Source organism: Rhinolophus sinicus, chromosome 16 (genome assembly GCF_057876585.1).
Source record: "Rhinolophus sinicus isolate RSI-liver-muscle chromosome 16, RSI-T2T, whole genome shotgun sequence".
NCBI classification, from domain to species: domain Eukaryota; kingdom Metazoa; phylum Chordata; class Mammalia; order Chiroptera; family Rhinolophidae; genus Rhinolophus; species Rhinolophus sinicus.
In genome coordinates, this window is record NC_142516.1 from 106,820,389 (window position 1) to 106,834,867 (window position 14,479).

Genomic DNA, 14,479 nt, shown 5'->3' on the forward strand with positions numbered 1-14,479 from the left:
ATCCTAAATAATATCTCCCCAATTTCATCTCTCCCTAGTCCCTGGTAACTACCATTCTACTCTCTGTTTTTACAAGTTCAGTATTTTTAGATTCCACATATAAGTGGTATTTGTTTTTCTCTATCTGACTTATCTTACTTAGCATAATGCCCTCAAAGTTCATTCATGTTGTCACAAATGGCAGGATTTCCTTCTTTCTCATAGCTGAATAGCATTCCATTGAGTATACACATTTTCTTTATCCATTCACCGTTGATGAAACTTAGGTTATTTGCATATTTTTCATGATTCTGTTGGTAGATTGTATGTTTTTAGGAATTTATCCATTTCTTCTAGATTGTCCAATTTGTTGGCATATAATTGTTCCATAGTTGTCTCTTATGATCCTTTGTATTTCTTGGTATCCATTTTAATGTCTCCTCTTTCATTTCTGATTTTACTTGAGTTCTCCTTTTTTCTTGGTGAGTCTAGCTAAAGGTTTGTCAATTTGTTTATCTTTCAAAAAAGCAGTTTTTAGTTTCATTGATATTTTCTATAATCTTTTCAGTCTAATTTATTTCTACTCTGATCCTTGTTATTTCCTTACTTCTGCTGATTTTGGTGTTAATTTGTTCTGTTTTTGAGGTAGGCATTTATCACTATGAATTTTCCTCTTAGAACTGCTTTTGTTGCATTTCCTAACTTTTGGTATATTCCATTTTCATTTGTCTCAATCTATTTTTAAATTTTCTTCTTTGACACATCGGTTTTTCAGTAACATGTTATTTAATCTCTACATGTTTTTGAATTTTTCAGTTTTCTTCTTAAAATTGATTCTAGCTTCATTCCATTGCTGTTGGAAAAGATGTTTGATGTGATTTAAATCTTCTTAAATTTATTAAGTATTGTTATGTGATGTAACATATGATCTATGTTGGAGAATGTTTCATCTGAACTTAAGATAGGGTTTTCTATATATAACACCATATTTTCTGCAAACAGATGATTTTACATCTTTCTTTCTGCTATGGGTGTCTTTTTTTTTTTTCTTGCCTAATTTCCCTGGCTAGGACTTCAAAGTACTATGTTGAATAGAAACAGTGAGAAGAGCTCCTTTATAATGGTCATCTCAGACATCAGAAGCACAGGCAGGAGGCAGGCAGGTCAGTGCAGTTTTCCCCTGAAGTGCAGAGAATATGAGAGTCCTCTGTTTAGCAATGACTACTAGACTCTGTTTATAAATTTGAGCCCAATTAGCCACCACAAGTCCTTCTTAAAAGGCACATTCATTCTCGGGGTTGACACCACTATAGGATATCATCAAATTGCAAAGGAAGAAAGCAAGAGAAGAAGAAAGGAGCAAAGGAATTATAAAAGAGTCAGAAAACAATGAACAAAATGGCAGTAAGTACAAACCTATTAACAATTACTTTAGAAGTAAATTGAATAATTTTCCAATCCAAAGATGCAGAGTGGCTGAATGGATTTTTAAAAAAACCACACACACGTATGCTACCTACAAGATACTTAAGATGTAAGGACACACACAGACTGAAAGTGAAGGGATGGAAAAAGATATTTTATGCAAATACAAACCAAAAGAAAGCTAGTGTAGCAATACTTATATCAGACAAATTGACTGAGAAAAAGTCTATAATAGACAAAAAAACAGTCATTTTATATTGATGAAGTGGTCGGTCCAACAGAGGACATAATATTTGAAAATAGTTATGCACCCAACATATTCACATCTAAATAGATAAAGCAAATATTAACAGACCCAAAGAGAGAACTGTACAATATTAAAGAGGACTTTAATACTCCACTTTTACCAATGGATAGATCATCCAAACAGAAAATCAGTAAGGAAATAAATGACACGTTAGGCCTGAGGACTTAACAGCTATATACAAAACATTATCCAAAAGCAACAGAATACACATTCATCTCAAGTGCTCATGGAATATTCTCCAAGAGTGATCATATGTTAGGCCACAATATGGGTCTTAATAAATTTAAGAAGATTGAACTTATATCAAGCATCTTTTAAAAAATAATAAAGTTCAATGACTTCGAAAAAAAATCATCTTTTCCAACCAAATGGTATGAAACCAGAATTCAATTCCAAGAAGAAAACTGAAAAAGTCACAAGTATGTAGAGATTTAAAAACGAACAACCAATGGTTCAAAGAAGAAATCAAAACAGAAAAAACCTTGAGACAAACTAAAATGGAAATACAACATAACAAAACTTATGGGATACAGCAAACACAATTCTAAGAAGTTTATAGCAATAAATACGACCTCAAGAAACAAAAAAGATCCCAAATAAACAATCTAGCCCTTAACTTTATACCTCAACAAACTAGAAAAAGAACAAATGAGTCAAAATTTAGTAAAAAGAAAGAAAGAACAAAGATCAGAGCAGGAATAAATGAAATGGAGAAGGAAAAGAAAATTTAAAATATCAATGAAACTAAACATGGATTCTTTGAAATATAAACAAAATTGATAAACCTTTAGGTAGACCCACCTGAAAAAAAGAGAGTACTCAAATAAAATCAGAAATGAAAAAGGAGACGTTAAAATGGTTACCACAAAAATATGATCATAAGAGATAACTATGAAACAATTATATGCCAACAAATTGGATACCTAGAAGAAATGGATAAATTCCTAAAAACATACAGCCTGCTAACACTGAATCATGATGAAATATAAAATCTGAACAGACCAATTACTAGTAAGGAGATTGAATAAGTAATCAAAAACCTCCCAACAAGCAAAAGTCCAGACTAGATGGCTTCACTGGTGAATTCTAATGTTTAAGGAAGAATTAATGCCAATCCTTCTCAAAGTCTACCAAAAAGTAGAAGAGGAGAGAACACTTCCAAACTCATTTTACCAAGCCAGCATTATGCTGGTACCAAAGTCAGACAAGGACACCACAGGAGATGAAAATTACAGGTCAATATCCCTGATGAACATAGATGCAAAAATCCTCAACAAAGTAACAGCAATATGAATTCAACGATATGTGAAAAGGGTCATACACATGATCAAATAGGATTTATTTCAGGAATACAAGGAGAGTTCAGCCTTCACAAATCAATCAATGTTATATACCACATTATCAAAATAAAGGATAAAAATCATATAGTCATTTCAATAGGTGCAGAAAAAACATTTGATAAGATTCAACATTCATTTATGATTTTTGAAAGAAAACCTCTCATATCCTGGATATAGAGAGAATGTATGTAAACATAATAAAGCCCATAAATGACAAGCCCACAGCTCACATCACACTCAATGTAAAAAAAAAAAAAAAGACCACAAAAACTGAAAGCTCTTTCTTTAAGATCAGAAAAAAGACAAGGATTCTGACTCTCACCACTTATACTCAACATAGTATTACAAGTCCTAGCCAGAGCCATTAGGCAAAAAAAGAAATAAAAGGCATCCAATTTTTAAAAAAAAGAAGTGAAACATCACAATTTGCAGATAACGTGATATTATATAATGAAAACCCTAAAGTCTCCACCAAAAAAAAAAGTGGCAATAAGCAAATGTAGTAAAGTTGCAGGATACAAAATCAACATATAAAAACCTGTTGTGTTTTCATACACTAAACAAACTATCAGAGAAATTAAGAAAGCAATTCCATTTGTAACTGCATTGAAGGAACAAAAAGTACCTAGGAATAAATTTAACCAAGGTGAAAGACCTATATGTGCATTGAAAACTACAAGACATTGATGAAAGAATTTGAAGAAGACACAAATAAATGGGAAGGCATTCCATTCTCATGGATTGGAAGGATCGATACTGTAAAAAATGTCCACATAACCCAAAGCAATCTACAGATTCAGTGCAATGCCTATCAAAATCCCAATGGTATTTGTCAAAGAAATAGAACAAACAATTCTAAAATTTATATGGAACCACTCAGGACCCCAAATAGCCAAATTAGTCTTGAGAAAGGAAAACAAAGCTGGAAGCATCATGCCTACTGATTTTAAACTGTATCACAAGACTATAGTAATCAAAACAGCATGGTACGGGCATAAAACAGACACAGCTCAATAAACAGAATAGAGAAGTCAGAAATAAACCCATGCTTATATAGTCAATTAATTTACAACAAAGGAACCAAGACTGTAAAATGGGGAAAGGACAGTCTTTTTCAATAACAGTTTTGGGGAAATTGGACAGCCACATACAAAAAAATAAAACTGAACCACTGTCTTACACCATGCACAAAAATTAACTCAAAATGGATTAAAGACTTGAATGTAAGACCTGAAACCATAAAACTCCTACAAGGAAACACAGGTGATAAGTTCCTTGAGATTAGTCTTGGTGATGATTTTTTGTGTTTGACACCAAAAGCACAAACAACAAAAGAAAAAATAAGTGGGGCTACTGAAGTTTTTTTAAAACTGAAAATCTTCTGCATAGCAAAGGAAATCATCAACGATGAGAAGGTCACCTACCAAATGGGAGAAAACATTTGCAAATCATATATCTGGTAAGGCGTTAATATGCAAAATATATAAAGAATTCATACAATTCAATACCAAAAAAACAAAACCAACCAAACAAACAAAAACACACAACCAATCTGATTAAAAATAGGCAGAGAACCTGAATACACATTTTTCCACAGAAGACATTCAGATGACCAACAGGTACATGAAATCGTGCTCAACATCACTAATCATCAGGGAAAAGCAAATCAAAACCACTGTGAGATACTACCTCACACCTATTAGAATGGCTATTATCAAATAGACAGGAAGTAAGCGTTGGCGAGGATGTGGAGAGAGCTGACCCTTGTGCACTGCTGGTGGGAATGTAAAGTGCGACCGCTATGGAAAACAGTATGGAGGTTTCTCAAAAAATTAAAAATAGAACTACTATATAACCCAACAATTCCACTTCTGGATGTTCATCCAAAGGAAACAAAAACACTAACTCAAGAAGATATTCGCACCTTTCATGTTCATTGCAGCATTATTTACAATAGCCAAGACATGGAAGCAGCCTAATTGTCCATCGATGGATGAATGGATAAAGAAAATATGGTGTGTATATACACAATGGTGTTTTATGCAGCCATAAAGAAAGGAAATACTGTCATTTGTGAAACATGGATGGACCTTGAAGGCATTATGCTAAGTGAAATAAGACAAATATCATCTCACTTAATATGTGTGTGTGTGTGTGGCGGGGGGAACCCTGACTCATAGATACAGAGAACATATTGGTGGTTGCCAGGGGTAAGGGGGTATGAAGGGAGTCAAAACATACAAACTTCCCATTATCAAATAAATAAGTCCTGGGCACAGCATGGTTACTATAGTTAATAATACTATGTTGTTATTAAAAGATGCAAAGAAAGTAAATTAAAAATTCTCATAATAAGAAAAAAATGTAAATATGTATGGTAAGGGGTTAAACATACTTTCTGTGGTGATCATTTCACAATATATACAAATAGTAAATCATTATGTTGTACTCCTAAAACTAATACAGTGTTATATGTCTATTATATTTTAATTTAAAATTTTTTAATTAAAATTTTTAGAAATATTTTTGAAGACCACATAGGCTTTGCCTGTGGTAGTACTCTTTGAAGGTATATGAAAACTACCCAGAGGACAGTGAAAGGACAAGCAAAATGTGATGTTTTTCTTTAGGACAAAAATGTGATTTCTCACGGGAACCAATTGCCCAGTCTCCTTGAGACTGCCCCTCGTTTTTATTAGTCCCTGGGTTAAAAGGAGCATTGCTGGCTCTTTACACAGCACACAATGCCCCACTGGTTGTACTTCTGTCAAGGACAAAACAAGAGGAAATGAATGACCTTTCTCAGAAACAGGAGGTGTGAAGGTGAAAGAGAATTGCCTGGTCATGAATGACCCATGAGACACCGTGATTGAGCCGTGACACCCTGCCAAGGGGACTGCGTCAGGGGCAGAGTCACCTTGAGCAGGGACGCGATCCATGTGCCAGGGAATGAGTCTGCTGACACCCAGATCCTTGAAAAAGATGCTTTGACTCACACCTCTTTACTTTGCGAGCTACAAACTGCCTGTGCTTGAAGTTGCATGAGAAGTTCATGGATCTATTACTACATTTCCATTTTGTTTGTTTGTTTGTTTTTTTGGGTTTTTTTGGTGATTTTAGGGACATTAACTGGATCGCTCTGGCTGCTTTAAGCAGATTCACTTATGTAATACTCTCTGTTCCTTAGAGAAAGTTCCATAAATAGCAAAGAAGGGAACTACTGGAATCCAGTGAGTCAGCTAGCCTGCACCCCTTCAGACAGAAAAGAAAGGAAGCCACTTGGAGGTTCATTGCTGCTGTCACTTGGAGAAGCTCTGGAGGGCAGCCACTGAGAGCCGAAAGCCCGGGGAGCAGCGAGGCTTCCAGGAGAGGAGGGCACAGGGTGTTGTTTCACTCTGGAAAGGACAGTGGGAAGAATTTCCTGAAACATCTACTATGATTCAGTCTCAGCATCTAGTGTTCTGGTCAAGCAGACGCGAGAGGCTGGAAACAGCCCCCTCCAGCGGACTGGCACAGAAAGAAGCACCATTCTTTGCATATGCAAGTTTTCTTCAGGACAGAAAAGACTGCTCTGCCTCGGGGAGGAACTGAACAATACCACCATATCTGCTACCCCACAGCAGGCACATCCCACACCAGCCCTTGGCCCAGATTGGGAGCTGGGGGCTCAGAGTCTCTGCAGCCACCCTCCCCAGCTCCCTGCCCCAGGATCCTGCCGCTATGGCCAGCCAGCGCTGTGCCAGCTGGAATCCCGCCCGCCCAGCAGGTACCTCCATGGAGCAGTGGGCACCCCTCCAGTGAAAAACACCACCTCTCTTCAAAGTAGTAGAATTTAGGGTTTATTTGGACTCCTGATGGGGTAAAAATAAGACACAGCACAGGCAGATTTCCGTTAAACAAGCACAGGGCTGAAAATCTATAAAACCGCTCAAGTATCCATCCTCGGCCAGTTGTTCCTAAGTTTAAAGCAAATTGAACACCGCTCTGTCCCTGAGGGTTGGTAGATTCAGAGGTCGCCTAGCAGTTCCTTGCGTGAGAACCTTGGCTTTTTGCGTCTCATGCAGCAATACCCACAAAGCCTTCTTATTTCAGGCAGATTCATACTGCACACGTGTTCCCCAAGAGCATGCTCCTCGAATAAGGCTCTGTAGATAGAAGTCACAGCGTGGCAGACACTTCCCAAGTCAGACAACGACATTGGGGCACCGAGCGACTTGGCCTTGGGGAAACAAGGCATTTGCACTACTCAACATTGTCGCCCCAGAAGTGGCCTCCGGGACTTCCTTCTCTAAAGAACCTCATGACATATCTTCTCTCTTATTTAGCCACACACAAGTGATGGGTTTGTCTCTCCAGCAGCCACCCCGCTGTGCCACCTCTCAGGCACACCTGGGCCTTCTGAGACTGCTCCTTACCCCATCCCGAAGGTGTGACGCTTCGTTTATGCTTATACTCTCGTAACGTGTCAGGCACTGGGCAGGGCGTGTGTCGAGCAGGGTCTCCTTTGTGGAGCAGAGAGCCTGGCAGAGAAGAGAGACCGCTGACCAGAGAGGACAGCGCACTACAGGGCAGCATCAAAAGGGCTGGGCTGGGAGACTAGGGGACACTGGAGCACAGAGCAGCAAGCCCTGGAGAGTGGCTCAGACCCAGGGAGACCCAGCGCGGCTCAGAATTTCCCTCACCATATTCAGCTAGGTCTCCCATATTCATAAAATCCAGAGCTACTTAAAACTGAAGTGTCATTGTCATGGGGAGAATGGCCTCATGAACTGTGATTCTTAGAAAAACCACATCCTACCCAGTACAACCTGTGCTAAAAGCATTTGCATCGCAGTCTTTGTGGAAGCCAGCCTTAGCAGAAGACCTTGGGAATGTCACTATGCTCTACAGAGCCTGAAGGGCAGGAACAGGATCAGTAGGTCACGGGGACATAGACACTCAGCCCTCCATACACACAGAACAGAGAGACTGACAATTAAGGAGAAGATCAGGAAGGCTGGACAGAGAATGCTCAGAAAGTCCTGACTATCTGAAGCAATGATTGAGAAAAAGCTCACACGAGCAACTGAATATATGACTCATTTGTCCCAAATCTCAAAAAGGGAAAGATGGCTATGGTATCTTCTATTAATAAATGGTCTTCCTACCATTCATCTTGCCCTGTCCCCCCACCCAGACCCCCCACACCCCGATCCAATCCTTTCTCCTTCACTCTGCTGCCACAAATCGAGCCATGCCACCATCTTGCTTTCAAGCCTTCAGGATTTTTGTTCAAGCCTGCGGGTCCTTCTGTTTATATGTGATTCGGGGCGCACTGTGATGAGGCTCCTCTCACTTCTCGGGGCTCACCTCCTGGTTCATGCCTCCAGCCTCCACTCAGCCTGCCTCTGTGCCTCAATGCCCTTTCATGCTGCACTGCTGCCTTCCCAATGGCAAACCCTCTTCCACTTTCAAGATTTCATCCAAGCGTGACTTTCCAAGGCGCGCTTTTCCTCCCCTTTCCCCATAGCGCCTCACTCCTCTGTAAAATCAACAGCTCCCTCATCTGTGTCCAACATGCCCCGTATATTGCTACTCACTTTATCATCACGGCCTGTCCCTCAGAGCACTATGATTGCGCCTGTCATCACCTTCTCTTGTCTGAGTTATTTATTTCTGTCTTCTATCCTTTCGATGAAATATAAGCTTCGTGTGGTCAAGGACTGAATCCATGTCATTGCAGTTACCTCGCCTTTACTTGCAATAAGTACTCAATAAATGTATATGACATAGAACTGAATTTTCCAAGTGACTATGGGAAAACCAGGTTCCTGCTGAACAGGATAGCAGAGGGGTTTGTTTCCTAGGGAAGGGCCAGTGTCTCAGCTGGCTGCGTGCCACAAAATATCCTTTATAGTGAACCACAGTGAGAGCCCTTTTCTTATTGCAGGGATTCATAAATCAGATAGATGATTCCTATACCAAATAGAGCCAGACCCCCTATCTCCAAATCCATTATTTAACTGAAACTTTGCATTGTAAGATTGCCCCCCTGTTGGCTCGAGCTCTGAGCCAGACCAGAGGAAGAATCTGAGAGAAGCAGACCAGGTAGAAGAGAGGACCCCCAGGTCCATGAAACAGCTTCCTGCTGAGCTGCGGGGAGGGTGGGGAGAATAGGAGGACGTGTTAAGACATGAAAGGGTGCAACTGCTTGCCCACACCCTATAGGGCATCCGAGGAATTAGTCAGTAGTTGCAGCTTCCCTTCCCATGCAGTCTCTGGAAGGCACAATACATGGTCAGTGATTCCTAAGAGCAAGTAAATAAATGCTAACCTCCTTCCTGAGAGCCCCTCACTCATTGAAGATTTACCACCCTGAACCATGGGCCAGCCCTACGATGTGTCCTGGTGGTCACGTGGGTACTGGAGTTAAGTCCCTTGTTGGTCTGACCTGAGATTGTACATCTCCCATCCTGATCACTTCCATCCTCTCATCTGTAACATTTCCAAACAAAGGTCCCTTGGTCGGAGGGAAAGAACCCTTCAAGCATTCTTTCTATTTTTAACGGTAATTCTTACTTTCTCTATCAGGCTCAGCCAAGCCCTCGTTCTTGTTGCTGGTCTATTAAGCCCCTGCGCGTGTACTTGAGAAAGTGTTATTCCTTCACCAAGGGGCTGCCATCTCCTCCTAGGTCCTCATTAGTATCACCCCAAGGTCTACTACCTCTGTCTTTGCTTTAAAGTTTGGAGAATGAAATTTCTGGCAATGCTTTATTGCCACGACATTGCTGGAAGTTTCCAGTTAGGAGAAAGTGTGTTTCATGATGTGTTTAACAATAAATCCCCTCCCCGGGTGACTAACGGGATGTGCTCTCTTGCCCCTACAGGCACAAAGGCTGCACAGGAAGTTTCCTAAACCCGGCAGAGCTCACCACTCGTCGGCACAGAAACCTCACGCCATGCCTTCCCCGAGTGCCAGCACACCGAGCCATACCCCTGGCAGCAGCCAGCAGCCCCTGCTGGACAGTCCACACCTGGAGCCCAGCCAGATGGGCCTGCCTGCTGGGAACCAGCAGGAATTCACCAGACGGGCCAGCAGCACCCCCAGCCTTCCCTGGTCTTTCCAGAGAAGCAAGTCCTTGTTTTGTTTATCCACTGAAGACCCCTCCCCAGCCTCCTCCTCAGCTGTACCAGAGTGGTTTTCAAACACAGGTGTCCCAGGGCAATGGACGTCAGAGTGGAGGCACACCCACCCCCTCTCCATTGATGACTTAGAGGGGGCCCAGGAGACGGACGTGGACACGGGCCTGAGGCTATCCTCCTCGGACCTGTCTGTGGTCTCTGCGTATTCCGCACCCAGTAGGTTCTGCAGCTCCTTGGAAACACCTGTCTCCTCCGAAAGATGCAGCAGCCACTGGCCCATGCACAAGGGTTCCACAGAAGGACCGCTGCCCGCTGGGAGCGGGGTGACCATGGAGACCTCCTGGACTTCCCTCCCTTTCTCCACTAAAGGGCCTTGCAGCTCCTCGGCGACAGCGGTTGCTGCCACCCCAGCTTCTGGGGCCCCCTCACTCACAGAGTCATCCCCCCAGCTCTCTGGTGGTGCTCCCAGTGCCGAGTGGACAGGCAGAGACATCCCACCGCCCTCAGCATTAGCTGGACCAGGGGACAATGACACAGAGGAATTCTACATCTGAACACCCTCTACTCTGGTTTTTCAAGCACACAGGCTCAGACCCCACCACCCCTTTGGGGTCTGAACACTGCCCGTGTTCTCAGCCCAGCTTTCCCAGGTCTTCTGGAACCTAATTATCTGTTTCACAGGGATCGCTAGCACATTTGCCATGCCACCCATTCTTACCTGAGTGCTGGCATATTTGTAGGGACTCAGTGGGAAAATACTGGCATTTTTATGCAAATTCTCAAGAAACTTAGGTCGTAAAATATATATATTTTGAACACTCAATTCCATTTGAGATATGGTTGAGTGCGCTTCTACAATTTAAATGCTTCATATAATTATTTGAAATGAAAAGAAAACCTAGTCAGCCAAAGCTGATTTGGCAGTTTTTCACTCTGTAAAGGAAGAAAAAACTAAAGCCAAAATGTTGAATGTGGGAAATATACTAAGTGACTTGTACGATAAGTGCACAATAACGTAATGTACAGCTCACTGGGTTCTCCAGATAGATTTACACCAGCAGGGAACAGTGACCCGAAGAAATCCCAAGTACTGCATATGGTGAAAAAAGTCCACTTGTTAAGACAGCTGTAAACATCAGACTGCAGTAATACCTCACACTTCGATACCATGCAACGTCTGAAAATCTGGATTTACACTAAAGTGGCGAGTGTGCTTTAGGAGGATTTAGCATGAGTAACAGATTCTTGGTGCATTTAATATATGACGACTTCCAAAAACTAGATTTGCCTCCACCTTTCAACAAAACATTCACTCACAAGTGAGGGGCTATAGGAGACCCCTCCACCACCCGGATTTATTTGGATCACTGAGGAAGAATCGATCGTTAGAGTTACAGAATAATAGGATTTAGACATAGTGGGTAGGTAGTCTTAGGATTCTTCGATTTTAAAAACCACAATCTAAGGGCTACATATGTACGTATCTATAGAAATGACAGGAGCCACATTTTATACTGCTTTCTCCAGTAAATATGTATTGTCACCCTGTCTTCATTTTTAAATAATTTGTAATATTGTAACTGGCATGTTGAATGCGGATGACTAAACGCCCCCTCTTCTCCGAATGGAAAGCTTTACACGAAATGCTCCCCTGAACAACTACTGGCGCATTGCTGGTCTTGCACGAGTGCACCGACTCCTTAACTGAAGCTGGAGCTCTCGCCCGACCTTGGGCCCTTCCTGCCTGTCTGCTTCTGTCACAGAGGGAATGCTAGTTAAATGTCACCTCTCTCCCACTCCCATAAGCGTCTGTTTATAGTTCAGACATCCACAATGCCAAGTGCGGGCATCAGGACCAATGCTGAGCTCTCTCTGGTCGCTGTTTACTTTTGGGAACGAAGAGCATGGATGTGCCGTGCTCATTTCCCCCCAGCTGGTGCTCTTTGTCTACATTTTCACCTCTCTGGAAGTGCCCACACCAGCCCAGCTGCAGCCCCAGAATCTTCCACACGGCCCTCCTGGCTGTTACGTCGTCAGACTTGGCTGAAGCCTCAATCATTGCCGTGCCTACAATGAGCGCCTTCGATCCGGCCCCAAACATCCTGGATGTTCCAAAATTCCAAATTGTAATATCCTCCAGTTTAAGTAAATAAAAATACGGTCTCTTACACTTCTATACCAGGAGTGAGCAGACCTGCTCTGGAAAGGGCTGGATAATAAATATCTTAGGCTATGCTAGCCAACTGGTCTGTGTTGAACCTGCTCAACTCTGCCATGGGTAACAGGTAAATGAGTGGGCATGGCTCAGTTCCAATAAAACTTTATTTACAAGAATAGGGGGAGGGCCAGATTTGTCCCAAAGGTTGTAGTTTGCCAATCCTTGAGCTGGGCTGAGGTAGATGTAAGATCCCAGCCACAGTCGGCAGTGAAGAATCTAGGTCTGCAGCCCGCTGTGCTGTCGTACATGAGGCCGAGAGAGTGAGCTCCTCAGGTCATGCCAGTGTCTAGGGAACTACAGGGCGTAGATCAACGAGGGGCTTCTTTCTGCAGAGAGGATTCCTAGAAAGCCACTCGCTTATCCACCTCCTGCCTGAAAAAGTGGCAGTCAGTAGCTGGTGATGAAAAGCCACAGGCTAACGTTAGGAGGGAAGAGAAAACTAACTTGGAGGTGTCTAGTGCCAGGACCGTCTTTGCTGCCAGTTCTCAAAGGACAGCAACACTGAATACTGTCGCAATGCACTTTGCTCGGTAATACCTGAGCTGCTGCCTTATTTGATTATCCATTTGGTTGTCGCAGAACAATTCTTAACTGTAATTGATGGTTGTTGCTGTAGTAGTATCTTGCCGGTATTTCTACCTCTTTATGTGCTAGATTTTTAAGTCCTTGAGCCTGGGCAAGTATACAAGTCTTTTTAAAAGAAACCTGGTTTACTGGCACAAAACTAATCAGTGTTGAGAGACCATTAATGCTCTTGAAGTGGTTTTTGTGGGTATGAAACAAATGGTGAGAATTTGAATTGGTCCCTCTTATTATAGTATTGAAATTAAGTTTACTTAATTTATCAAGTCATGTTCATGCCCTGATTTTATAGACTTGTATCTATTAATAAACATTGTGATACTTGATTTTTTTTTTTTAAAAAAAAAAGGAAAAGAAAAGCAACATGCTAAAGTTAGGGAAGAAGAGAAAAGTAACTTAGAAGTATTAATGCAGCGTCCTGAGGGGACAAGCTCAGGAGTAGCCAGTCAGTGAGGCATAAATGAGCAGACCAACTGCCAAGTGATGGCTCCTCCTGTCTTCATCCTTAATCAGTACACGTAGTGTACTCGCATGCACACCCAGAATTGCCATAGAGCCCAACTCAGATACTCCCTGGTCCCACCCTTTTTCAGTGACCCACCCTCAGCACACTCCATTCAACCAAACTGACCCCAAAGGATGTCAGCAACACCATTCAAAAGCAGAAAAAGCAGGGTGCCACCATAACACAGAGAAGGAATGGAAGCTCCCCACGGACCACATTCAGGCCCTACCTTACCCTACTCTCCAGTGCTGTGTCGGAAACGGCAGTCACTCTGGAGTAGGATTCACAGAGACACTAACAGAGCCCTCGCTTCCACTTCTGGCCATTCACTAGCATTTTCCTCCTCCAGAGGAGCTCCTGACACCCACTGGTAGATCTGATTCTTGGATTATTACTGTTGTGATAGATGCTGGCATACTGTAGGTGCTCAATAAATTTGTTCAATATAAAAGCATTGAGGTTGTCTGATAAATTATGTCTCCTGGATTAGGCCCTGGGATGTAGGAAATCGAGATTTTGAGCCCCAGTTCTTTGTCATTTAATGGAACCCAGTTCTTCCCCCAGCTTGCCCCAGAAGGGTTGTGTTAATAACAGACCTGGTATAGTTCAAAGCCCATCCCTTGTTGGACTGTTTTCCAAATAAGACTCCCCAGAATTACTGCTCACAGTCTCACCACAGCCTACCCTAAACACCCCTTAGTATCTGCTTTAAAGATCAAACATTTCTCAGGGTGGTCCCTGACTTGCTGAGCCCTGTGGAAATCATCTTGGGTCACCCATAGAGGTGGGGTTGGAAGCCATCGAAGAGGCTTTTGTGATGTTGAGAATTCTGACGTGGGCTACAGTGCCGGATGCCCCTTGGGCCGAGGGGCCCCACAGCAGAGGAACAGTTACGTGGACATCTATTGGACCGCACTGTCTAGGGTATTCCAGGTGAGACCAAATGTTTACCTTTGTCAAGAAGACATTTGAGTTTATGGCTGTTGTCTTCAGCCCCAAGT

At 42.3% G+C, this 14,479-nt stretch overlaps 1 protein-coding gene across 1 annotated transcript in view; it reads left to right on the forward strand.

The window, feature by feature from the left end:
* FAM124A (family with sequence similarity 124 member A) overlaps window positions 1-13,332 on the forward strand; it is a 72,846-nt gene extending 59,514 nt beyond the window's left edge. The window contains exon 4 of the mRNA XM_019752183.3: window positions 9,918-13,332. Coding sequence (XP_019607742.3) covers window positions 9,918-10,727 — 810 coding nt within the window. The 3' untranslated portion in view covers window positions 10,728-13,332. The remainder of the gene's footprint in view (window positions 1-9,917) is intronic.
* The last annotated feature ends 1,147 nt before the right edge of the window (window positions 13,333-14,479 follow it).